Source organism: Mesoplodon densirostris, chromosome 3 (assembly GCF_025265405.1).
Source record: "Mesoplodon densirostris isolate mMesDen1 chromosome 3, mMesDen1 primary haplotype, whole genome shotgun sequence".
Lineage (NCBI taxonomy): Eukaryota > Metazoa > Chordata > Mammalia > Artiodactyla > Ziphiidae > Mesoplodon > Mesoplodon densirostris.
Window position 1 is genome coordinate 144,619,469 of NC_082663.1, and position 26,752 is coordinate 144,646,220.

General features: G+C 53.4%; 1 protein-coding gene across 3 annotated transcripts; it reads left to right on the top strand.

Moving 5' to 3' along the window:
* The first annotated feature begins 10,728 nt into the window (after positions 1-10,728).
* ADGRE5 (adhesion G protein-coupled receptor E5) lies at positions 10,729-26,714 on the top strand. 3 transcript variants are annotated; one of them, XM_060094053.1, is made up of 21 exons: positions 10,729-10,807; positions 10,943-11,138; positions 14,563-14,613; positions 14,833-14,952; positions 15,504-15,659; positions 18,811-18,942; positions 19,504-19,650; positions 20,125-20,274; positions 20,363-20,409; positions 20,543-20,620; positions 22,104-22,281; positions 22,365-22,472; positions 22,693-22,916; positions 23,502-23,681; positions 24,505-24,696; positions 24,951-25,177; positions 25,303-25,369; positions 25,504-25,595; positions 25,681-25,849; positions 25,926-26,030; positions 26,115-26,714. In XM_060094053.1, the coding sequence occupies exons 2-21, from the start codon at positions 11,099-11,101 to the stop codon at positions 26,142-26,144; spliced, it is 2,493 nt and encodes an 830-aa protein (XP_059950036.1). In that variant the 5' UTR covers positions 10,729-10,807; positions 10,943-11,098; the 3' UTR covers positions 26,145-26,714. The 3 variants fall into 3 exon arrangements, with proteins under 3 accessions (XP_059950036.1, XP_059950034.1, XP_059950035.1); XM_060094051.1 differs by lacking the exons at positions 18,811-18,942; positions 19,504-19,650; XM_060094052.1 differs by lacking the exons at positions 18,811-18,942; positions 19,504-19,650 and having other exon boundaries at positions 22,693-22,892.
* Positions 26,715-26,752: the final 38 nt, after the last annotated feature.

Genomic DNA, 26,752 nt, shown 5'->3' on the forward strand with positions numbered 1-26,752 from the left:
ATTTTTTTAAGGAACTGTCATACTCTTTTCCACAGCATCTGCACTATTTTACATTCCCACTAAAGGTGCACAAGGGTTCCAATTTCCCCACATCCTTGCGAACCCTTGTTATTTTCTGTTTTCTTGATAGTAGCCAACTTAATGGGTGGGAGGTGGTACTTCATTGTGGTTTTGATTCACATTTCCCTGATGATTAGTGATGTTGAGCATCTTCTCATGTGCTTATTGGTCATTTGTTCCACCAGGGATTTTAACAACATGGTTTCAAAGAAAGCCCAGGGCATGGGTGCCAGTCTCTTTGTCAATGCCAGGGCCTCCTGGCCTCATGGGCATCAGGCAGCCTGTGGGGTGCCCAGGGCTGGATCCTTGAGCCAGGCAGAAACTGGGGGCAAGAGGCAGGCATGGTGGTGGCATATTCACAACGAGATTACTGCTGAACTGCGTCACTTGGCACCAAGACCCACGCCAAAGGCCACGGAAAATCCTAGTGACACCCTCATCCCCAGATATGGGAATGCTGACAGGAAATGATCTCAGAAAAGTCATTTCTCCAACCACTCAGAAAAGACAGTGCTGTCTGCCCAGAGGGGCCCTTTCCCCTTCCCTCACCCCGGATCCCAGTAGCTTCACCTACAAGACACTTTTGGCTGAGGCAGCACCACTGCTGCACACAGGACACAGGTCTGCTGCCCCGTCCTCACCTCCTGCAGCATGGAGTTGATTGACAGCTCACAAGCATCATTCATTCCTCTCTCCATCGACCACAGGTTGTTCCTTCAAGCAACTTTTCCTTTTTTTAATTCTTTTTTTAATGATGTTTTTTAAGATTTATTTTTATTTATTTATTATTTTTATTTATTTTAGCTGTGCTGCGTCTTAGTTGTGGCATGTGGGATCTTTGTTGGGGGCATGTGGGATCTTTTTTAGTTGCGGCATATGGGCTTCTTAGTTGTGGCATTTGGACTCCTAGTTGCCCACACAAACTCTTAGTTGCGGCATGCATGTGGGATCTAGTTCCCTGACCAGGGATCGAACCCAGGCCCCCTGCAGTGGGAGCAGGGAGTCTTACTGGACCACCAGGGAAGTCCCCCTTTTTAAAATTCTGAAATGAATTTATTTTGAAAGGAACCTTTTGCTGTACAGCTGAAACTAACACAAGATTGTAAATCAAATATACTTCAATAAAAATTAATTTCAACAAAAAAGGAACTTTGGGCTTCCTTGGTAGCGCAGTGGTTGAGAGTCCGCCTGCCGATGCAGGGGACACGGGTTCGTGCCCCGGTCCGGGAGGATTCCGCATGCCGCAGAGTGGCTGGGCTTGTGAGCCATGGCCACTGAGCCTGCGCTTCTGGAGCCTGTGCTCCGTGACGGGAGAGGCCACAACAGTGAGAGGCCCGCATACCGCAAAAAAAAAAAGGAACTTTTATGTCACTGCCACAAAAGAAAAACAAGACCATTTCCATAAGTGGAGGGCAGCAGAAAAAAGAATTACATTGGCGGGGGCAGTGGGGAGGTGATATTAAAGTCGGTTAATGCTGCTGCCTTCATAAGACTCAGAGCGGGGACTAGGGTGAGGAGAGTGAGGCACTCAGGAGCAAAATTTAGGGGGTTGCTGGCTCTCAGGGCTGGGCCTCACTCCCAGGGGCCTAGAGCCATGGCCTTGCCCTCTAGTCCAGCCATGGATCAAAGACTGCTCCATTCCTTAAAAAAAGAAAAAAAAAAGAAAGACAAAAAGGAAAATACATGAAAATGGAAAGAGATTACTGAGGTGTTGAAAGGTGTCAAAAACAGCTCATGCAGCTCAATATCAAAAAAAAAACCCAACCCAATCCAAAAATGGGTGGAAGATCTAAATAGACATTTCCCCAAAGAAGGCATACAGATGGCCAACACGCACATGAAAATATGCTCAGCATCGCTAATTATTGGAGAAATGCAAATCAAAACTACAGTGAAGTATCACCTTACACCAGTCAGAATGGCCATCACCAAAAAGTCTACAAATAATAAATGCAAGTGAAGAAAAGGGGGCCCTCCCACACTGTTGGTGGGAATGTAAATTGATGCAGCCATTACAGAGAACAGTACGGAGGTTCCTCAAAAAACTAAAAATAGAGTTACCATATGATCCAGCAATCCCACTCCTGGGCATATATCCGGAGAAAACCATAATCCAAAAGGATACATGTATCCCAATATTCACTGCAGCACTATTTACAATAGCCAGGACATGGAAGTAACCCAAATGTCCATCGACAGATGAATGGATAAAGAAGATGTGGTGTGTATATATATATACAATGGACTATTACACAGCCATAAAAAAGAATGAAATAATGCCATGTGCAGCAACATGGACAGACCTAGAGTTGATCATACTAAGAGAAATAGGGCAGACAGAGAAAGGCAAGTATCATATGATATCACTTATATGTAGAATCTAAAAAAATGATAAAAATGAGCTTTTTTACAAAACAGAAATAGACCCACAGACATAGAAAACAAGGTTATGGTTACCAAAGGGGAAAGGGGAGGAGAGAGATAAATTAGGAGTTTGGGATTAACATATACACACTACTATATGTAAAATAGGTAAACAACAGGACCTACTGTATAGCATAGAGAACTATACTCAATATTTTATAATAATCTACAAGGGAAAAGCATCTGAAAAAGAATACACATATATGTATATGTATATATATATATGTATATGTATATATATATATATATATATATATATCTGAACCACTTTGCTGTACAACTGAAACGAACACAACATTGTAAATCAACTATACTTTTAAAAAAAGAAAGAAAAAAAGGAAAGTGTCAAAGATATAACTACAGTAAACTCAGACTTTGACTATCATCCATGCAACCATTATTTTTTTTTTAATTTATTTTTGGCTGCCTTGGGTTTTTGTTGCACTGCATGGGCTTCTCATTGCTGTGGCTTCTCTTGTTGCGGAGCATGGGCCCTAGAAGGCGCAGGCTTCAGTAATTGTGGCTCGCGGGCTCTAGAGCATAGGCTCAGTAGTTGTGGCGCATGGGCTTAGTTGCTCCGCAGCATGGGGATCTTCCCCGACCAGGGATCGAACCCATGTGCCCTGCATTGGCAGACGGATTCTTAACCACTGTGCCACCAAGGAAGTCCCACACAATCATTATTGAGCACAGTTGTGGACCAGGTGCTGTTAAAGGTACAGGGGACACAGCCTTGACTGCAGCAGGTGCACTGGAGTGATGCGGACAATGAACAATGGATAAAACAAGTGGAGGATTCTGGTCCCCGCATGCACTCAGAGGAGGCCCTCAGAGATTAGGGGAATAGGAGAAAACCCACATAGGGCTAACACTTTTCTCGATGGTCAGCTTCCACACCTTGCTAGGTGTTAAAAATATTTTAAATGTCACCTCTGGCTTTATAGTTGCTGCACACAATATCCCCCCATGATCTCCCTGGCCTTCTCTCCTATTTCTCTCCCCACTATTCACTTGGCTTCAGTCACACAGGCCTCCTTGCTCTTCCACACCAGCCTCAGGGCCTTTGCACAGGCTGTTCCCTCTGTTTGGAAGGCTCTTCCCCAGATCTCCATGGCTCCTCCCTCCTCACCTCCTTCAGGTGTTTCCTCAACTATCATCTCCGAGAGGCTTTCCCTGACCACCCTATTTAGTTCAGTAACCCCCCAGCACACCCCCCTTTCATTAACCTGCTTAATGTTCCCATTCTTAACATTCTCCGTAATTTCTTATTTATCATGTTCACAGTCCTCTCCTGTGATGAAACGTCAGCCCCACAAGGCAGAGATTTGGGTTTGGCTTGTTCACACCTGCATGCCCCCAGTACCTAGAACAGTATGCAATAACATAGCCTGGCATGCTATGTTTGTTGAGTGAATGCATGACTATCAGATTTGTAAAAGGAGGAACGTAATGCCTAATTCATCTCAGGGCAGTGGAAAGATGAAATGAGGGGAGACCTATGAGCCACAAAGGAGAAGTTGTGACAGGAGAGATACACATGGTGGGGTTGGGGGAACACTGCCGTGACCGGCTCAGGATTTTTTGAAATTGGGGTGAGATTCACGTGACATAAAATTAACCATTTAAAAGTGAACAGCCCAGTGGCATTTAGTACATTCAACAATGTTGTGCAACTTCCACCTCTATCCATCTTGTAGCATGTATCAGAACTTCATTCTTCTTTATGGCTGAATAATGTTCCATCGTGTGGATGGACCACAATATTTATTTACTTATTTATTTGGTTGTGCCAGGTCTTAGTTGCAGCACGCAGGCTCCTTAGATGTGGCATGTGAACTTTTAGTTGCGGCACGCATGTGGGATCTAGTTCCCTGACCAGGGATCGAACCCCAGCCCCCTGCATTGGGAATGCGGAGTCTTAACCACTGCGCCATCAGGGAAGTCCCTGGACCACATTTTGTTTATCCATTCATCCATCCATGGACCCTTGGGTTGTTTCCGCCCTTTGGCAGTTTCTAAACACACTACTATGAATGTGGGTGTCCAAGTGTGTGTTGGAGTTCCTGTTTTCAATTTTATCAGGTATCGACCTAAAAGCGGAATTGCTAGCTCATAAGGTAACTCTATGTTTGATTTTTTGAGGAATTGCCAGACTGTTTGCCAGAGCTGTTGAAAGCAGACCCCCATCTGATAGAAGACTGGAGATCGGTTTATTCCTCCCAAAGCCCCTGCCCAGAGCACAGCACTTCTTTCCAGGACTGGTCATGACCATCAGCAGCATCTGTGGTCTCATAGTCCATAACCCTGGAAACCCGTGAGGTGGGGGCCCAGATGGGGAAAATGAGTCATGGGGAGAAATTGACGAGGGCACTTAGCCTAAACCCCCTTCCTTCCCCGCCTCACCCCACGTTCCAGGACCCCCTTGCAGTGGCCCTGGGAGGCCGGAGTCCACCCTCACTGGGCATTGTCGGCTCCGAGCCTGCAGCGCCCAGAAGCCCTTGCAGAATGGGGGGGAATAAGCCAAGAGCTGTGAGAAAGAGGTGGAAATGGCAGCGAGACTTGCACACTGTTCCCAGCTCAGGACTGCAGACCTTCCTGTTGGCGGCTGCCAGTTCCCCCCTCTCCCACCCCTACCGCCCACCAGCACCCACCCCCCCTAGCTGCTCCCTTCCCCAGCTGTGCCTCCCCACCTCTGGCCACCTCCGGCTATCTTTCTTTTGTTTCCTCTAAATGCTTCTTGTTAAAGCCTTTAAATATTTTAAAATTTCAAAATATTGTTTGCAGGGCCTGGTTCACAGAGTTGATGAAATGTCATTCTCATGACCATGGGTCTATCCATGACCCACTTTACTTTACTCATTAATTTTTTTTAATTCCATAAGGTATACCCACAAGCCCTCAACAAGAAGTGGGAGATGGCCCTGCCCTCTCCCTCCACCACCCTGAATTCTGTTTCTTATTTTCTCATTCCTTTATTTTTTTTATAATAATCACTTGTATTTTTATTTATTTATTTTTAATATCTATTTATTTGGTTGCACCGGGTCTTAGTTGCGACAGGTGAGATCCTTAGTTGCAGCTCCAGGGCTCCTTAGTTGTGGCTTGCCAGCTTCTTAGTGGTTGCATGTGAACTCTCAGTTGTGGCATGCGTGTGGGATCTAGTTCCCTGACCAGGGATTGAACCCGGGTCCCCTGCATTGGGAGCATGAAGTCTTATCCACTGTGCCTCCAGGGAAGTCCCACTCCTTTATATTTTTAAGTTTTCTTAGACATGTTTGTATGCTGAAAACTTATCTTGTATCAATTTCTCTGTCTGAGCTTTATGACTCGGGTGGCTTTCAGATGGGCTTTGGGGACTTCTTTTTTGCTCAAGATTCGACTATGATCAAATCATCATATCACAGGCTTTAGATATATTACAATTTTATTTGTCAGTTACACCTCAGTAAAGCTGGGGGGTGGTGGATAAAGATTCTACTACGAAACCTGTCCAGCTGCAAATTAAGATTTTTGCACTGCATCCAATTTTTAAAATGAAGAAGGGAGGGCTTCCCTGGTGGCGCAGTCGTTGAGAGTCCGCCTGCTGATGCAGTGGACACAGTTCGTGCCCTGGTCTGGGAAGATCCCACATGCCGCGGAGCGGCTGGGCCCGTGAGCCATGGCCACTGAGCCTGCGTGTCCGGAGCCTGCGAGTCCGGAGCCTGTGCTCCGCAACGGGAGAGGCCACAACAGTGAGAGGCCTGCATACCGCAAAAAAAAAAAAATGAAGAAAGGAGTGTGTTGCCAGGACCCAGTCATCTGGCAGCTGACCCCCGGGGTTCTTTTTCACAGACATGTAATATTCCACTGTTTCTCCAGTTGCTACTGAGGAAACATTAACATTCTGTTAAAGTCTTAACAGCCATCTTGTTAATGTGCTGCCTTTAAAGAATCATTGGTGTTGCTCCTTTTAAGCAACTCGCCTCTCTGTTCCCTCTTACTTCCCCAAATCTTGGGGATCGCTGGGAGGGGGGGTGAAGTTGGGACACTTTGTGGTCTGGTTACCCCTGAGGAGCCCTCTCTGACCTGAGGCCATCGGCTGCCCTGTTGGCCCTGCAGCTGCTTATAAACCAGCTATTTATAGCCCCACCCCACTCCCAGCCCATGTCACTGCCCACTTCCTTGGGGCCACCAGTGAGCTCAATGCTGATGGGGAAGGGGAAGTGGGTTGCTAGGTGCTGGGGTTTGTTTAGGGTTTGAGGGTGCCCCTACCGTTTCCTGAAGGCCTTCATTTCCTAGAAGTTGAGAACACTGAGGTGACAGCTCAACTTACTTTTCTTACCTCAGTCGGTTTGGGGTGAGGGAGGAGGTGGAACAGGGCGCTGGGACCCCGTGCGCCGTCCTTGGCCCTAAACACAGCCCTCTAAGGCATCACAGCTTCTTGCTTCACTTCTCATTGGCTTTGAGCTCCTCCTCCACATCTTCCTCTAGCCCCCATTCAAATGGGGTACAAAGTGCCCCTGAGACCCCCATAGCCCCAGCCCCGGGAGACTGAGAGGCCTGGGCAGTCTTGGGGACCTGGGCTAAATAGGCACTTGTGCAGTGCTCCCTTACTCTGCCCCGGGGCTGTGGCCCCAAAGAGCTCAGCTTCTATATTTAGGAGTTTGCTCAGCAGTGCCAGGGAACTATAACTACGGCCCAGCTCTGCTGCTCCCTCCCAACTCCCCAGGCTGGGCCAGGCCAGGTGGGGGCCAGGGCTTAGGAGGATGCCAGCTGGGCCAGGGCTGAGTCTGCACCAGGAGTCCCTGGTCAGGTGGATTCTGGAGGCCTGGCCTCAAGGGAACCCAGGTGTCCAGCCTGCAGGAGGAGACAATGGGCCCATTGTTGGGCCTTTCCCCAGGTTGAAGGCCATCAGCCTCTGGCCTCCCACCCCCTTCCCTCACTCCATGGGGTTTCCTGGCGCACAGACAGCTGTCTGGCCTCACAATAGCTGTGCCGTCCTCCTGGAGCCAGCAGCTGGGCTCATCCGCATGGGGGCTGGCCCGGCCCCTTCCTCTGCCATTGTCTCCCTTCCAGGGGGCTTCCTGTTATGCCCCTCTACCCGAAGACCCCATCTGACCCCCTCTCTCAGCCTGGGCTTGTGAGGGTGCTGGGCATGGGCTGATGGCACAAGAAGCCAGGGGGCAGGACACTGGGGTCCCCTCATCTCCCTCCCCGCCGCAGAGGACAGCAAAGAAAAGGGTATCATCCTAACAGCCACTGCTGTAGTTCACTGAGTGTCTACTCTCAGCTACATCCCTGCAATCCACTCACTCTCTTATGATCTCACCAGCCCTGCTGCGAGGTTCTGACCATTTCATAGATGGGGCAACTGAGGCCCAGAGAGGCCACATCACCCACCCAAGACCACACGGTCCAAAACATGGGGAATTCCCTGGCAGTCCAGTGGTTAGGACTCCATCCTTCCACTGCACGGGGCATGGGTTTGATCCTTGGTTGAGGAACTAAGGTCCCGTAAGCCATGAGGCACGGCCAAAAAAAAAAAAAGGTACATGATCTCCCACAGCACCACTCTCACTTATTACTAAATAGATTTTAAAAAAATAAAAAGAAGAAGAGACTGGGTTTGCCCAGGACCTCTGATATGAGATGGTGGTGCCCTGTGACTGTGCATGTCATTTTACTACTCTGTGCCTCAGTTTCCCCATCTGCCAAATGGAAATCACAGCACCTGTCTTCTAGGCTACTGGGAAGATAAGTGAGTTTAATCCCCGCAAAATGATCAGAGGGCAGCCAGGCATACAGTAGGTGCCGGATGAATACTGTCATGCACTGTGATGATGTGTTACCATGGCAGCTATAATAATAAAAATAAAAATATAATATAATAAATAATACTATCATTATGATTGGCTGACTAGTCCTGGATCTGCTACTTCCCAGCTGAGGAATCTCAGGCCAGTGGCCCAACCCTCCAGGTGCTGGTTTCCCATCTGAAAAACAGGGATGCATGTCCCTACCTCACAGCGTTGTGGAACAGAGGTCTCGAGATTGTCCAGGGCTTTGGGGCTGGAACTTCAGGGCAGAGGAAAGGGGGAGAAACACTGTGACACCTCAGCAGGGGCAAGATAATGAAGCCTGTAGTGGGCTTCCTTCAGTGGAGGGTAGTATTACTAATTATGCAGCCCTACTGGGTACAGGCTTTGCTCTGGTTCTACAGAGACACAAATGGACCAAAGTCCTGTTCTCCAGGCTGACAGTTTAGGGGTGGGGGTGGGAGGCAGAGAGTAAACAAATCAAGTAGGTAATTTGTGATGGGGGGATGGTGAAGGGCTACAGAGAACTGAGAAAGTAGGGAATATTCGGAGGATTACATTTATGACATGCGGACGGGGGGTTGGTCAGGGAATGTTTGGGCAAAAACATGAAAGAGAGGAGGGAGCGAACCATGAGTTTATCTAGTTTATCTAGTTCTCTGGGTAAGAGTGCTCCAGGCAGAGGCAACAGCCTGTGCAAAGGCCCTGAGGTCACACCATGCCTGGTGTTTTCCATGAGGAAAACTGTAGCCAAGCTACCGAGGAGAGAGTGGGAGGAGGTGAGGGCAGGGAGGTGACATAGCAGAGCAGGCCGGGCCTTACGGGCCGAGGAAGGACTTGGGGTTTTACTCTGAGTGAGGTGGGAGCCATGGAGGGTGCTTGAGCAGAGGAGGGATGAGATCTGACTCAGGTGTTCCCAGGCACCCTTGGGCCACTTGGAGGGGAAAGGAGTGGGGGTGGGGGGGATGTCCCTCTTCGTGCCTTCCCCAATCCTTCTCTCCTATATCACTGGTTCCTTCCTTACCCTGCTCTGTGAGGCCAGTAGGCAGGAATTAGAATCCAATTCACCAGAAAGGAAAACTGAGTCCCAGGATGGTTAGACCTGCTCCAAGGGCCCAAGACACATCCCTGGGGGAGGAGAAGGCATGATTGCAACCCTTGGGCAGCGACTCCCCCAGGCTGGAACCCCTACCCTCCAGCTTTTTCAAGCACCAGCTGTCAGACCTGTGGGCCTCTTGGGGGGAGGTGGGGGCATGTCCAGCCCTGGAATTTCTAGCTTTAAGGGAAAAAAGCCAAAAATCCACCTTGGGCCTGGTCTGGCCCCCTCCCTTTCCAGTCTCCTCCCATGTCCACTCCCCACCCCCTGAGGAAACTGAGGCACAGAGAGGCCTCAGTTACCCTGATGGGACCCCTTTCCATGCTCTGTCCAGGTCAAAGGGACAGGAAGAGCAGGAAGGGGTTAATTTTAGGACTGGGGGTGCTCCACCATCCCTGGGATAATGCTTCTCTGCCTTTGGCCATGAGTGACCTTTTTTTCCCACAATCCTCCCCTTTTAAACTATTATGTACTTAATATTTTATTTAATTTTCTAAGCTGTTGCATCCTTGAATCCATTCATTTAAAAAAGAATCTTTATATTGATGTCCTGATTGGGAAACCCTTCTCATTGCCTCAAATAGTCTGTAAATTTGCAAATAGATAAGAACACAAGGAACATAAAACCATGGATTCTAGCTGGATAAACCTCAGGGCCACCAAGGTGTTAGCACCCAATAGAGACTTTCTCCTGGACCTTGGGCTCATTGCAGGGACGTGGGAACTGAGCTGCCTACCTGTGGATCTCTGCTTAGCCACTTGTTACCTGCACCTCAGTTTCCCCCTTCTGCAAAATGGGAATCATAGCGACACCTGCCTCGAAGGTATTTCGAGGAGTAAATGAGTTAAAACAGATAAAGAGATAACTCTAGGCAAATCAGTGCTTTCTAAATAATAGTGTTTTTTTAAAAAAAAAATGATCAGAAGGCTCAAGATAAACCAGTCATATGACTTATTTGAAAAGGAAACAACTCTCCTATCATGTGATTCTCTGTTGACTAGTGCAGTGCCCAGGAATGCCCAAAATATAAGTTTCCTACCAGGTGAAACGCTGACCCAGAAAGGACAGCTCCAGGAGCATGGTGGCCCCGAGGTCCCGCAGTTTCTCTTCTTGGCATCAGCCTGGCATCCATGAGGGTCCCTTTGTGCCCCTCCCCCAGCTCTTCTTTGGACTCTGGCCTCTCTGTGCCTCAGTTTCTTCATCTGGAAAACAGAGGAGGAAGGTCCTGTTAGCTCAGAGGCTGGCCCTGGAGACTCAGCACGAGAGGCAGCGAGCACAGGGTGGTCCCCCAACGTGGGTGCCCTGAGCTATTATTTCTGACGTGGCTCCTCCCCAACCTCAGTGCCAGACAAGGCAAGACTTCCTCCTTGCCCCTGGGATCAGCCAACCCGAGTGCGCAGGGGCCAGAGAGTTCAGACACTCAACGGGCAGGTTGTGCCTCTATGCCACGTTTTAGTGTGTGTGTGTGGGGGGGGGTGGGTGTGGGTGTGGGTATGTGTGGGTGCCCCCCCGCCCCACAGCGCCCCTGGGTCTGTGTTTTCACCGCACTTTCCTGTTGGCTTTCAGCTGCCCCGCCAGTTCCAGGGAGGGCCCTGGGCCAGTGGCTGCCCCCCCCCTTTATAAAGGGCTGGCGGGCCTTGAGGAAGCCTGCACAGCTGCCCGGCCTGGAGACACAGAGAAGCCCTGCCCTATCTTCTTCTTCTCCTGCGGGCAGCTTAGACCATGGGAGGCCCCCACAGTGTTGCTTTGTTCGTCTTTCACGGTGAGAATTTTGGGGCCCCGTGGGGTGGGGGCAGGCAGCAAGGGAGCCCCTGACAGCACCATGTGGTGCTCCGGCCCCCTCTTCCCCGGGGAGAAACGCGAAGTGTGGTTGGCAGCTCTGGGGCCAGGCTCGGAGGAAGCCACATGGTCAGGCAGGGGCTGAGGGCACATGGGGAGAGGGGCTGGTAGGGCCCAGCACCCCCAAGCCGCGGCAGGATCCCTCAGGGTGCTCTAAGAGCCTGCCCCCTCTCCCAGAAAAATCTCTGAGCTCTCTACTGGAGCCACTCTGGGGGCTGCTCCCAAAGCGGGGAAACAGGTTTGGGGAAGGAGAGGGGCAAAAAGCGAGTGCTGGGACTCCTGAAGACAGCGGGGCATAGGGGAGCGCTGCGGGGCTGGAGGGCTGGGGGGTTGGGGGTGGGACCTCCCCATTGAGGGGGTACCCCCAACCTGTCCCCCACTGTCTCAGTGGCAAGGGGCAGCCCCAGAGACCCTCATTCTGGCTCCCCTGAGCCCAGCTTGGACTCAGCTGTGGGTGGAAAGGACTTTGCCAGTGGAAGGTTTGAACTTGACTGTTGCTGCGACTTCCCCAGGGCCTCCCTTCCCGCCCCACCCAGGGTGGCTCTACCGGTTATCCTGGGCAGCTGGTTGCCAGAGCAACCAAGCAACAAAGAGAATGAAGAAATGGCATTTGGGGTACCAACCAGAGCTTCCCCAGGCCACAGGAACGGGCTTCCCTGTGCTGGCCTGGGATGGCAGGCGTGAGCCCAGTGGCTCCCAGACTGGGAAGCAAGAAACTGGAATCAGTGTGGGGCACACCTGATGCGGGCCGGTGTGTCACCGGGGCCAGCTCTCGCAGCCCCTGAGTCTCACTTTCCACATCTGTAAAATGGGGCAAGACTGGTCTTCACTTTATAGGGCTGTGTTAAAGGTGAACTGAGTTCGTATGCAAACTATTCCTGGTTCACAGAATTAAGTAAATGGTATTTATTATTATTATTATTATTTCACTGGCTGGTCTGGGGGGTAGACTGGAGGGTCCTTAGCAGGAGGAGCAAGGAGAGGATGACTGCCCTGTCCCCACCCCAGGAATCTTACGGCTCAGGCCTCGGCAGGGGGAATGCAAACCAGATGGGACTGGGGGCAGATGACCAGCCGCTCCACTCCCAGCTCCTGTTTGGGCGACTTCCAAGGACCCAGATGGAGAAGTCCTGGCCCAAGAGCCTCCGTAGCTGGGGAGCAGTGCCCAGCCGAGGCAGAGGTCACAGGGCACAAAACAACCTTCCCATCCCCCTGCAGCATCTGGGGACCTTGACCCCATCAATTCCACCTTTTCCAAGCTCCTCTGTTCACCAGATTCTTCCTGAATCTTTTTCTGGGCTCCAAGCCTCAGTCTGTCCATCTGAAGAATGGACACAAACAGGGCAGTTGTGAACGTGAAAGTTGCTACTGGGGACTTTGGGAGCTGGGGACAAATCATCCCACGTCCCATCCTACCAGGGAAGGCCATTTTGTGGTGTGTCATGCAAAGAGGAACTGAGCCCCAGCCGAGGGGGAAACCGGAGAGGAGGACGAGAGAAATCCTCACACGAGGGAGGGAAGGACATTCCAGCCTCAGTTTACCCTGGCTGGGAGTGCTTCTGGGAGGGACTCTTGCCCACTGCCAGCCTGAGGGGTATCAAGTTTGGACCTAGGGGCTGAGTGGTCACGGGACCCTCCAGCCTGCACCCTTGACAGCCCCGCAAGCTTTGCTCATTATGATGGACCCCAGAATTCCCCTGGGAGCTCCCTCCAACGGCAACAAGCTATGAGTCATCCCTTCCCTTGGCCCAGGAAGTGACTCATGCCTGCCCTTCCTCCCGGCCCCCATTCCTCCGCCCACCGCCCCTTTTGGGTCTCCCTGGATTGTTGGGGTCTGCGCTGCCTCCCTGGCATTCCCACGTGGGCAGGGACTGGACGCCTCCCCCAAGCCCTCCCCATGCCTCCACCTGTTGCTGAGCTGCCCTCCCCCCATCGCTCCCTTTCCCTCTGTTTCCATCCCACCCCCTTTCTAATTGTTTTTCTCTATCTCGCTCTCAATCTCCATAGCTGTGTCTCTCTGTCCAATCTCTGCCATTTCTGTCTCTGAGTGTCCTGTTTCTCTGTCCCTCTCTATCACTGTCTTAACTTCTGTTTCTCTCCATCTGTCTCTCCTCATCTCTCTGTCTCTGTTTCTTTCTCCCTGTCTCTCATCTCTGTTTTATCTCCATCTCTGTCTTCTCTCCATCTCTGTCTTCTTGTCTGTCTCTCTCTGGTGAACCGTGAGGAGATCCCCATCTCTAAAGCCCCTGATGACTTGAGGAGGCCCCAAGAGTGGGGTGCCCCTGAGCAGCAGGTACAGCCTGGGAGGAGGTGCTCCTCCAGCACCACCCCCAATGTGAGCCCACAGCATCTTCCTGTGCACAGGGGAGGCTGGGGTGAAATGTCACCACTGGGTCTCAAGACAGCCATCAGGGCTGACAGATGTTGTGGGCGTGGTGTGCATGCACCTGTGTCCCTCAGGCTGGAGGATCTTAGATTCGAGGGTGGGGAGGATCTGAGAAAACACCCAGTCCTTTTCCTCCAACCCCCTCATTCTTACACAGAGAAACGTTGCACGGGGAACTCTACTCAATATTCTGTGATAATCTCTATGAGAAAAGAATCTGAAAAAGAACGAATACACGTGGGACTTCCCGGGGGGTCCAGTGGTTAAGATTCTGAACTTCCACAACAAGGGGCATGGGTTTGATCCCTGGTCGCGGGACTAAGCTTCCACATTCTTCGCGGTGCGGCCAAAAAAAAAAAAAAGAATGAATATATGTATATGTATAACTGAATCACTTGGCTCTACACCTGAAATTAACACAACATTGTAAATCAACTATAATCCCAGATAATTTTTTTTTTTAAAAAGAAAAGAAACGTTGATGACAGTAAACACTTTGACACACCAGTTGATATTCGCAGGCTTACTTCTCACACTACTCTAGGGAATGGGTCCCGTCACCATCCCCATTCTACAGAAGGGGAAGCTGAGGCTCTGAGAGATGAGGTAACCTGACCACAGTCCAGAATTTGAACTGCGGCTGCCAGGCTCCAGTCTGTTTACTGAACTGCTGCCCACAGAGCCCACAGATCCGCGGGAGCCAGGACCCCCTCGGTGCTTGGGCCCCTTCTCCATCCCTCAGTTTCTGAAACCCACCTCCAGGCGACAGGCGGCAGACCCTCTGGCCATGGGTGTCCAATCTCTGGGAGGTGCCACGTACTCACTCTCTCCTTGAGCAACGGACAGAACCCAAGCCTGGGAGGGGCCAACAGCCTCCTTTCCACAGTTGCTTCTCTCCTAGCATTGCATCTGCCCTTCCCTGCTCTGGTGACCCCCTTGACCCTCCCCTTCTCTGTTCCAGTGCTGTGTGTCTTGCTGACTCTGTCGGAAGTTGGGTCCCGGAGCACCACAGGTGAGTCTGCTGGGAGCAACTCAGTCCACAGCTGGAGCCTGGGGAAGGGGCCCTAGACCCTCACCCACCCCCCTCAGCCCAAACAGGAGAGAGGCCTGTTGCAAGGGGGAAGGCCAGGGTCATGCCTCCCCAACACCCCTTCTTATGGAGATGATCCTGCCCCCCTCCCCAGCCCCTGACTCAGCCCTCACGTTCTGACCAAGGTCTCCATCCCTACAGCCTGTGGGCGGTGCCCTGCAAACTCCTCATGTGTCAATGGCACCACCTGCCGCTGCGCTCCCGGATTCAGTTCTTCATCTGGGGAGATCTTCACCTTCAGCTCATTGGAGAGCTGTGATGGTACAGAGGCTTGGGGGTGATGGAGGGACATGCAGAGATTGTGGGGTACAGTCCAATGCCCGTGGGGGGACATGGGTGTTGGTTGGGGGCTTCAGCCTTTCTCCTCAGGACCATCATCAAGGACAGAAAAAAGAGAAAGGAAAAGCTATGTGAGAGGTGGAGAGATGAGACATGAATAAACATGGATTCCTGGAGAGAGAGGAGCTGGGTCTCCAGGAGTCTGGAGTCTGTGCCTCAGTTTGCCCTTTCAGGACTGACGAGGGGGATGCAGAGCTTCCACCCACCCCCTACTTCAGCACTTCCCACTGTGTCCCAATCTGGGGTGCCAGCCAGAGGGCCAAGAAGAGCAGAGCTGATTGTGCAAGCTTCAGGAATGGCTTGCTCCAGCCGCAGCCCAGCCTCAGCAGTATTGCCTGAGAGTCTAATTCTTTCTAAAAAGACACTGATTAGCCATCAGGACCAGTGCTGGGGAGCCAGGTAGGGGATGGGGATCTCTGCCCTGACCAAACTCACACCTTTAGGAGGTGACCCTGTGCCCTGCTGTGTTCCAGACATCAACGAGTGCGGACCACCCTTGACAGTGTCCTGTGGAAAATTAGCAGACTGCCAGAACACGGAAGGGGGCTATCACTGCATGTGCAGCCCAGGATATGAGCTTATTTCTCGGGCACCAATGTTCAAGAATGAGAGTGAGAACACGTGTCGAGGTAAGAATGATCCTGCATCTTCCACTTCTCCATCCATGAGGTTTGGGGTCACTCAAATACTGAGTCATTCCTGTAGCATCCAGGGGTCAGGGCTTTGGTTACAGGTGTAGCACCCAGGTCTGAGTTGGGACAGTTGTACCTGTGCCTTTCCCACCCGCACAGAGAGGCAGGGCGGCATGAGCCAGGGACCCAACTCCTGGCTTTGCCACCTGAGAGCTGTGTGTGTGACACTGGCCAGGATACTTATTCAGAAATCACTGTTAACATGTGAGATGTGATAATACTATTGTGAGTGTATGTTTTTGTTTTGTTTTTTTAGAGTCTCTATCTTTTACAGATAAAAACAAAAGGAGCTTTGCCTTTTATTAACTGTGTGATTTTGGACAAGTTACTTCACCTCTCTGTGCCTCAGTTTACCCATCTGTAAAAAGGGGGTGACCAATGGCGCTTATTACCTCATAGAATTCCAGGAAGGTATAGGAGATCACAAAACACAAAACAGTGATGGCTGTTGGGTTTTTAAATTATAATGATTATGATTTAATGCACCCTTTCCAGGATGGGCATCCCTGTGGTTCATGCCCCACGGTGGGTGCTCAGGAGCAGCTGTCCCAGTCCATCCCCTTACCAGGGACCCCGGAGGAGCCTGGTCTCCACACATCACCAGGTTTTGCGCCCTTTCCAGAGGGGGAAGGCAGGCAGGCAGGGAAAGGGGCAGATGGGGCCAGCAGTGGACAGACAGGAGCCACGACTCCAGAGAGGGGTCCAGAGAGGGGATTAGACACGAATACTGAGGAGGGGAGGGGAAAGTGGGAGGTGAGGAGATGGCTGAGCCCAGGGTCCAGAGGACTCTGAGTAGGGTCCATAGGCCCACCCTGCCGCTACCTTGGTCCCAGCGCCTTTCCTCCTGCCCTGCAGAGGGAGGGCAGCAGAGCCTCCCTGCTGGGAGGGAAGAGAGGACCTCATCTATGTGGAGGTGCTGCTGGTCCACAGGGGCCTCTGTGGGGGTATGCTGTGCTTGAAACACGTGGCCTGGCCAGAGCCTTCATGTGAATTGGAAAAATGTCCCTTATCTCCAAGGTGAACACTGGGTTTAGGGAATGGAGAGTGAGTTGGTTTTCCTCTCCCACTTGCCTCCTTGGCTGGACACCCTTGTGCAGTCAGCAACCTGCACAACTGTACATGGTGGTCATGGAGCCCACTCAGTGTGCCTTGACTGGGGGTGCCACCCACCCACTGTTGTGAGTCCCTGCAGAGACACGGATGAACAAGAGTGAGGTGTGAGAGGGACCTCTACGGACCTCAAGGAGGGTGACTGCGAGGGCAGCCTGCTGGTTTGGACCAGAGCTTGCTGCCTGAAGACCTAGCTCTGTGACTGGCTCAGCTGGACTGTCTGTGCACCCCTTCCTTGGCATTCCTACCTTTGCCGCACCTGAGGATGTGTCCACCCATGTCCTGGCCATGGGGTCTGCTATGGGCAGGAGACACGGGCTGACCCCTGGGTTCCTCATCCCACTTTCTCCAGGCATCAGACGGCCATCCTGTGCACCTACCTCATCTCCCAACCCTCTCTGAACCCCAAGGCTCAGGACCCTTTGCAGAGGGTCATTTCCAGATGTTTGGAACATCCCCTCGGCCACCTGGCATCTTATTTGCATGAAACAAAAGAGGGGCTGGCATTCAAGATACTCAATGAGGTCAAAGCACCGTGTGTTCCAGCACAATATCTGCCCTCTTCGCCGCTGTTAGTGACTGCTGGGAGGAGACCTGCCCCTCTGGGGCCCTCTCAGACCCCCCTGGGCCATGGTGGACCCTGGGACCCTGTCCAGAAATGCGGGAGGAGGGAGATTCAAGGACAGGTCCACCGTCCCTGGCCAGCCCTGCCCTGGCTCAGCAACCTGCCTGGAAAAGATGCCTCCTGGCACCCTGACCCCAATTCTCAGCCGCTCAGCTTCCATCTATTTCCCCACACAAGGCTCCACCCTGAGCCTCCCCAGTAATTCCAGTTCACGGACCTGAGGCAGCTCTGATGACTGGGGCCTGGGAGGACGTTGTGTCAGGGGTGGGCAGGGTGACATCGAGCCCCCAACACACTGGAAGAATCAGATGAACAAAGAGGCTCCCATCTGGACCAGATGACAGAAGAGGTTGTCATCAGGGACCATTGCCCCTGGCCTGACCCTCTACTGAAGAGATCAACCCAGGCCCCACGATGACCCAGACCACTTGGGGACAGAAGATGGAGGCTGAGCCCCACTCGGCAGGGTCCACGGGTCTACGTCCCAGGTGAGAGGCCAAGGGCCAAGACAACAGAAACACCTGCCACCCTTCATGCATGAGCACCTGCTCCCTGCTACAGCACCCAGCCATTGCCCACTGCAGGCCTTGCTCAGATGTGGATTCTCACCACTTCCTGCCAATCTAGGCGATGCCTTCGTGGGAATCAGAAAAAGGCACCTTCACAGGCCCAAGGCTGCCTGGCCAGACATCAGCCCCACTGTCCAGCACAGCCTGGTGCCCACTGTCCAGGTAGCCCTGGCCTTTCCGGCATCACCCTCATTTTCTGTGCCACTGCCCAAAAGCCTCGTCCTTGAGGGGCGTGGCTCAGGGGTGGGTCTTGGTCCATCTCCATGGAGCTGGAGTCTCAGAGTTAGCGTGGACAGGAGAGTGCTGTCCCACCAGGGTCACCAGGATCCAAGGAGAACTCAGCTGGCAACACTCACTCTGGGGGAGTCAGGACAAAGGCCACCACCGGTAGCCAAGATGGGGCCTCCGTGCTCAGGGAACACAGCATTTCTCCTGCACTCGGTTCCCAGGAAGACACACCCAGGCCTTTGTCCAAATCCTTAGGCTGGGACACAAGCAGCTGTGATGTCCCCACCACAGCTGGGAGCTTCCCAGGGAGGCTGAGAGAGCCAGAGCCGGCAGACGGGAGGACTTGGGTCACTCCTGGCCACATCTGGACAACAGAACATCTGGGCCGCCATGCTGACCCATAGGATGCCTCCATGTGAATTAGAAAAGACCCACTCACCGGGGAAGAGAGAGCGGGCCCTTCTGGATGTTTCTATGCCAGGAAATGTGGCCAACCCCCAGCCCAGAAGGCTGTCCACAGCTGCAGGCATCCATCATCCTCTCCCTCCCCTTGCAGATGTAGATGAATATCAGCAGAAACCCAAAGTCTGTAAAGGCCACAGCATCTGCATCAACACCCAGGGCAACTACATCTGCCAGTGCCCACCCGGCTTGGAGCTCAACCTGGAGGACCCAAAACTATGCACAGGTAGAGGCCCTTGGAAGACAGTGTGAGGCTGGCCTGGAGCTGGAGAAGGAGTCGAGGCGGTCCCTGAAGCCTGAGGAGAAGGGAGAAGAGCCTCAGGTTCCTGCAATGCTAAGGGCCTGCCGGGGCCCTGCCCAAGGACTTGCCTCCCCGAAAGGTCCCACCACAGGCCAGGGAGGCGGCAGAGCCTTCTGGGCCTGGGGTTCCCTTGTGGAGTTCCCTGCCCCCGTGAACATCCCCCAGACCTCGCCCCTTCCTCATCTGTCACATTCGAGCAGAGGAAGCTGTCACTTCCTGTTCCCAGAAGGGGAACCTCAGTCCAGGGCTGGACTTCCAGACCCCATGGCTCAGTCTCCCTCCTGGTTTTACTATAAAGTGGGGACCATGGCCCCTGCCACGCCCATCTTGCAGAGAGGCTACCTTAAGGTGCTTTGAGGGTGAAGTTGAAGGTCACCAGGTGGTGGCACGTGCAATCACAGTGGGGTCCTTGGTGCTGGGCAGTGATAAGCGGGTACAGTGAGAAGTGGAAGTGGGGGGCGCCTGACCCTCTGGCTTTGTCCTCAGATGTGAATGAATGTACCTCGGGAAGAAACCCATGCCACAACTCCAGCCACTGCTTCAACCTCGTGGGCACCTATAAGTGCCACTGCCGTCCAGGCTGGAAGCCAATTCCTGGGGCCCCCAGCGGCCCAAACAACACTGTCTGCGAAGGTTCAGAGCTCAGATGCTATGTTCTTGGAGGCCCACACTTAAAACATCTGATCATATATTCAGTGGCACCTACACAAACCAAACAGAAAGAATGCTGGGGGAGCCCTGCTGTGCCAGGCATTCATTCTTTTGAGGCTAAATGTCAAAACATCTGGGGGTCCTGGAGAAGGAGCTGTGGCGCCAAGAGGAAAGCTCCCAGGGACTCCAGGCAGCAGCTAATTACTAACTGAGACGAAGATACTTCAGTGTTTTCACAACCTGCCTATGTGTATGGGGCTCACCTGCTATGTGTCAGAACTCTGCACACTTCCCATAAATAACCTCAGCGTCCACCGTTCAAGGATGTGCAGTCACCAGGTGGCATCACCTCCAGGGGTGGGAGGGGGCACTAATATGGGAAAAAGAGGGGCACAGAGAGGAGAGGGGCCTCCTCAGGGCTGGGACAGAGCCAGACCCCCTTCTTCGTGTCCCCAGATATGGATGAGTGCAGATCCGGGCAGCATGAATGTCACAACTCCACCACCTGCGTCAACACCGTGGGTTCCTACACATGTCAGTGCCGCCAAGGCTGGGTGCCCAAACCCGGATTCCAGGATAAGCAAATGGGCACCATCTCCTGCGAAGGTACCTGTCCTGACCTGACCCCAGACCCCCTCCTACAACAAGCACAGACACTCTCACACCTAATGAACTGCTGTCCTGTCCCCTGCAGAGATCTCCTTCCCCACCTGGACCGCACCCCCTGAAATCAAGAGCCAGGTGAGTGGCCCCAGCAGGGAACAGGAGGCAGGAAATCCCTCCACTCAGCTCACCCTGTCCACCCATTTTCCCCAAGCTCCCCCATCCAGGATGAGGTTCTCTGACCCAGCCCCCTTCTCTCCCCTCTCTCCAGAGCCTCTCTGGCTTCTTTGAAAGAGTCCAGAAAATGAGCATAGACTTCAACTCATCCCTGACCCAGGAAACCATCCAGGTAAGGGCAGGCCCTGGGGGGAACCCCAGGACAGTGTGGGGTGGCTGGAGGATGCTTCAGTGTGAGTGGAGATGCCCAAGCAGGGGCCTCTGTGTCTGTATGCACAATATACACACACACCATATATATACATTGTACAAACACAGACATACATACACACCCCAAAATGTACACACACACACACATTTGAGAGGGATATAATGGCAATAGAATGAAGCAGTTGAGAATTTCACCTCTGGAGCCAGGCCTCAAGGTTCAAATACACCCCATCCTACCCGCTGCCACTTCCTGCTGTGTGACCTCGGGCAAGTGACTCCCCCTCTCTGGGCCTGTCTCTTCACTTCATAAATGGTGCCTGCTTCATACAGTTGGTGAAAAGGTTTAAATGAACTAATAGAAGTAAGGCTCAAAGAATAGTGCCTGGCACACAGTATAAGCAGTATACGTAAGTTTTGGCATATGTCCTTAGCCTGGTAGAAATATTGAGCCCCTAAAAAATAATAATAATAACTTTTAAAAAGAGAAATATGCGAGGAACTTCCCTGGTGGTCCAGTGGGTAACACTCCACACTCTCAGTGCAGGGGGCCTGGGTTCCCTGGTTGGGGAACTAGATCCCGCATGCATGCCGCAACTAGTAAGAGTCCTCATGCCCAACTAAAGATGCCGCATGCCGTACAAAGATCTCACGTGCTGCAACCAAGACCCAGCGCAGCCAAAATAAATAAATAAATATTTAAAAAAGAGAGAGAGAGAAACATGTGAGCCCCTTGTGTCATTTAAAATTTTCCAGTAGCTACATTTTTAAAATATAAAAGTAGGGCTTCCCTGGTGGCGCAGTGGTTGAGAATCTGCCTGCCGATGCAGGGGACACGGGTTCGCGCCCCAGTCCAGGAAGATCCCACATGCTGCGGAGCGGCTGGGCCCGTGAGCCATGGCTGCTAAGCCTGCACGTCCGGAGCCTGTGCTCCGCAACGGGAGAGGCCACAACAGTGAGAGGCCTGCGTACCGCAAAAAAAAAAAAAATAATAATAAAAATAATAAAATAAAATATAAAAGTAAAGAATAAATTTAAGAGCAAAAGTAAACAAGTGAAATTAATGTAAAAATTGCATATAACCCAGTAGATTCAAACTATTACCATTTCAACGTGGAGCCATATTTCAAGCAACACCTGTGGCTCGTGGCAACTGTTCTGGGGCAGTGCAGACTTAGAAAAGGGCCTGACATAAAGCCCGTGCCTGATACACGTTAAGTGCTGTCGTTGTTACAATACGTGCACACAGGCATATACTCAGTCCCCTTACTTGTCTTCTGGCTACTGCCGTGTCTTGAAGATTCCCCTGTGTCTGTCCCCCAGGCAACCCAGGTGGTTCTCCAGTGTGTACCCCAGTTGTGGGGGTGGGGTGAGGGGAGGTGAGATCAGGGTCCTTCAGGCAGCCCCTGTGGTGCAATGACCCAGCAGCTGTCACCCAACACCCACAGTACCTCATCATGTCAGTGGATGACCTGTTGAAAACCCCAGGGGACCTGGAGGCCTTGGACCTGTCTTCCAGGCACCACACAGCCACCTACCTGTTCTCAGGCCTCGAACAAATCCTGAGGACCCTGGCCAAAGCCATGTCTGGAGGCTCCTTCATCTACCATTCTCCTGAGGACACAGGTGAGACCCTGTCCTGCCCCGCCCCAGCCCCGGGCCCCCCTCATACACCCAGAGCCCCTGATCACTGTCCCCTGTCCCCTCAGAGCTGTCCCTGATGGTCCAGGAGCAGGGGAATGGAAACGTCACCGTGGGCCAGAGCCATGCACGGATGCTGCTGGACTGGGCCGTGGCAGCTGGAGCCGAGAAGTCCGGTAATGGCAGGATCCGGAGCGGGCACCTGAGGGAGAGGGATGGAGAAGCTGGGATATGGCTAGGGGTGAGATTCAGAATATGCAGCAACTGAAAACTGACCCATGGGGAGGGACTCCAGGCATCACAGTGGACTGGTGAGCCCAAATTAGACATCTTAGGAGGGAGGATGGGGCACAGAAGGAAGCAGAGCAGAAGGTAACCAGCGTGTCCGTCCCCCAGGCCCCACCGTGGTAGGAATCCTCTCCAGCCCGAACATGCAGAAATTGCTGGCCAACGCCTCTTTGGAGCTGGACTTGGAGAAGCAAACCGAGCTGGAAGAGATCTACGAAAGTCCCGTCCGCGGTGCCCAGCTCAGGCTTCTTTCAGCCGTCAACTTGGTCTTTCTGAGCAACACGAACACAGATAAACTCAACTCCAAGGTCACCTTTGCCTTCTCCCACCCTGTGAGTCCTTGGGTGGGGAGGGGGGTTCAGCCCTACTGCTCACCCCACGGCCAAGGTCACTGTGGTCCCTCTGCAGCTTTTGTTTCCCCACCTCCACCCACTCTGCTCCTTCCTTACAGGTGTCTCAGGGCCTTTGCACTTGCTGTGCCCTCTGCCTGGGACACCTTTCCTCCACATGACTCAGTCCTTTACCTGTCTCCAGTCTTTGTTCAAATGTCACCTCCTTTTCTAGGTCTTCCCTGCTTATTTTAAATTACAATCTGTAATCACGCCCCACCTTTCCCCTTTGCTCTTTTCCTTCTTTATTTTGCACTCAGCACCTTCTAACACACTATCTAGTTTACTTATTGAATATTTATTAGGTTTATTATTTTCTGTCTGTCTCCCCCACTAGTATGTCAGCCCCAGAAGGCCAGGGACTTGTGTCTGCCCTGTTTACTCCCGTGTCCCCTGGCCTGACACACACAGTAGGTGCTCAGTAGACAAATGCCAAATGAAAAACAGCCCTCTTTGGGTTCAACCCAAGCCCAGTACCCAAGGGTGGGTTCTAGGCTAACCTCTACCACCGCCCCTACCTGCTCACAGTGGGAGACGCCCGGGACACGGCAGGAGCTGATCTGTGCCTTCTGGAAGAGTGACAGCAACAGCAGAGGGTACTGGGCCACCTCGGGCTGCCAGACGCTGGGCAGCGGGAATGGCAGCACCACCTGCCAATGCAATCACCTGAGCAGCTTTGCTATTCTCATGGCCCACTACGATGTGGAGGTGAGCAGACCAGGGGCCATCCTCAAAAACCCACAAGTGGCACGGTTGGCTTCGGTGAGACAGGCAGCTGGTTCTTGGGGGTACTGTCCACCCGGTTCTATATGGTTGCACAGCCCAGGTGGCCCTACACCACACCCCCCGGTCCTTTTCCTGGGACCCCCCCAGACCTCCACATGACCCAGCAACTAAACAGAGTGGCCTGGCACTGCAGGCCCTGCTCCGGCCGGTGCCCCTCTGACCGCTCACCCCCTAACAAGTTGTTAAATATCCCTAAAAGCTCCTGAGGGAGCACAACTTTCTGTATGTGGCCTCAGAGGGATCCATAGATACGCTGGGCCATGTGAATACCTGGAATGGGCCAGGCAGAGTAGGGGAGGCTGGTGGTCCAGGCCCAAGGCCCAGGAAGGACAAAAATGTGGGTTTTGAGGAGCTCATAGGTGTGGCTAGGTGTAGGAGGGGCAAGAGATGAGATAGAGATGAGGGTCAGAGAGGTGGGCTCATCAGTGTTGGGAAAGAAGGTTGCAGCCATTGAGGCCTCATTGGGGACCTTCTCAGGAGAGCTGTCTGGGTGAGTAGTGGGGAAGCCCACCCGGAAGAACTAGGGATCCCTGCTGCACCCATGGGGGTGGCGGTGGCGGTATTTAGGATGAGACACAGCAGGTTTACTCAGATGTTGATGGCAGAGGAGGTGGTGAGGAGATGAGCCACCTGATCAGAGTCCTACAGGCCAGGTCCCAGGTGCCTGTTGGTGGTGGGGCCCACAAGGAGCGCAGGAAGGCCTCAGAGTGCTAATCGAGTCCCTCCCACCCCGTCCTGCATCCAGGACTGGAAGCTGGCCCTGATCACCAAGGTGGGACTGTCTTTGTCGCTGGTCTGCCTGCTGCTGTGCATTCTCACCTTCCTGCTGGTGCGGGCCATCCAGGGCTCGCGCACCACGGTGCACCTGCACCTGTGCATCTGCCTCTTCGTGGGTTCTACCATCTTCCTGGCGGGCATCGAGAACGAAGGCGGCCAGGTGAGGCCCCGCCCCGTGGAAGGCCCCACTCTCGCCTGAGCGCTAGACCTACCTGCGAGGGCCTAGAGTGGAATAGCCCCGCCCACTCCCAGCTGGGTCCGGTGGTCGGGCCCGGGAAGCCCAGGGCCCTGCCCATTCGCCCGCTTTAACCCCCGCATGGCCACGCCCTGACTCCGCCTGCCATCCGGCCTCGGGCCCGCCCATCGCTGACGTCACCCGTCCCTCTGTCCCTCCGCCCCGCCCCCGCCCCGCAGATTGGGCTGCGCTGCCGCCTGGTGGCCGGGCTGCTGCACTACTGCTTCCTGGCCGCCTTCTGCTGGATGAGCCTCGAGGGCGTGGAGCTCTACTTCCTCGTGGTGAGCGTGTTCCAAGGCCAAGGCCTGAGAAAGCGCTGGCTGTGCCTGATCGGCTACGGCGTGCCGCTGTTCATCGTGGCCGTCTCGGCAGCCATCAGGAGCCAGGGCTACGGCCGCCCCCAGTAGTGAGTGCGAGGTGGTGGGAGGGGGCCAGGGCGTGGAGGCTGCACCCAAAAACAGTGCCCCTGCTCCCCTGTGGCTCCCCTCTGGGCTTACTGGGTGCTGACCAGACCCCTCCCTTCTCGCCCAGCTGCTGGTTGGACCATGCCAACGGCTTCCTCTGGAGCTTCCTGGGACCTGTGACCTTCATCGTTTTGGTAACTGCCTCACTCCCCACCCCACACCTGTGGAAACCTGAGGTGCTTGGCTCCACGCTGAGCCAGCTACACCGGCTTTGTCCCTGTCAATTCCAAGGACACCCCCTAATCCGAATTCTGTGCTCCCCACCCAGTGCAACGCTGTCATCTTCGTGATTACTGTCTGGAAGCTCACTCAGAAGTTTTCTGAAATCAACCCAGACATGAAGAAACTCAAGAAGGCCAGGTGAGAGCAGGGGCAGGGAGGGGGCCTGGCAGGAGTGGGTGTGTGAGGCGAGGACCTTACGTGGCAACTGCCCACATCCCCACAGGGTGCTGACCATCACCGCCATCGCCCAGCTCTTTGTGTTGGGCTGCACCTGGGTCTTCGGCCTGTTCCTCTTCGACCAACCTAACTGGGTGCTGTGCTACACCTTCAGCATCCTCAACTGCCTGCAGGGCCTCTTCCTCTTTGTGCTGTACTGCCTCCTCAACAAGAAGGTGGGCTGCAGGCCGGGGCTGGGACCCGAGTCCTGGGGCCCCCTCCTCCCCTGACCTGGCACCCTGTGCCCCACAGGTGAGGGAGGAGTACCGGAGGTGGGCCTGCATGGTCACCAGGAACAAGTACTCCGAGTTCGCCACATCCACCTCTGGGTCTGGCTCCAGCCAGAGTCAGACTCAGGTAAGGGCTGAGCCTGGAGCGGGGGTGCAGGCCATAAGGCACCTGGGCCTGGGATCAATTCTCACGGGGCTCCTTTCTCTCCAGGCCCTCAGGCCCTCAGAGTCTGGCATGTGAAGGCGCCGTTCTGGCCGGGCCCCGTGGCCTCCACAGCTCCTGCACACGCTGAAGACCTCCTCTCCTCTCCCACTGCTCCGCTCCCTCCTGCCTTGGTCCCCATACGCACCACGGAGAGGAGGGTGACAACTGCCATCTGGCACCATACTCCAGAATACCCAGCCAGGGTGGAGAGTCGGACCTACTGGGCCTGCTTCTGGCTGCCTCTCAGCTCCACCCCAGCCAGGATCCAGGTAGGGGCAGAAGCTGGCCCAGGACTGCAGCCCCTTGCCCTGGCACACAAGGCCCAGACAGACTGAGGGCTCCTGTGCCCAGCCTGGCCCTCCCCCCTCATCTGTCTTTGCTACAGAACAAGAGGCCAGGGTGCTGGGACTCAGCACCGGTTAAGCTAAGACTGAGGTCAGGGGTGGGAGAAGGGCAGGGCCGAAGGCTCATGGTACAGAGGCCCATCTGCCTCCAGGGCAGAGGGTTCTCACTGATGTGAAGGCTGTGGATACTGTGTAATGTTTTTTATCTGTATAAACCTTTCAGTGTTGACACTTAAAATTAAATATCACGTTGACATAGAAAGTGGCATTTCTTCCCGGCTAAGGGCTCGGAGACCAGGC

What these genes read in the sequence shown, in the direction of transcription:
- ADGRE5 (XM_060094053.1), top strand. Translation starts at nt 11,099, where the DNA reads ATGGGAGGCCCCCACAGTGTTGCTTTGTTCGTCTTTCACG. An exon ending in TGCTTTGTTCGTCTTTCACG is followed by an intron (nt 11,139 to 14,562) that starts GTGAGAATTTTG and finishes TCTCTGTTCCAG; the next exon opens with TGCTGTGTGTCTTGCTGACT. An exon ending in TGGGTCCCGGAGCACCACAG is followed by an intron (nt 14,614 to 14,832) that starts GTGAGTCTGCTG and finishes CCATCCCTACAG; the next exon opens with CCTGTGGGCGGTGCCCTGCA.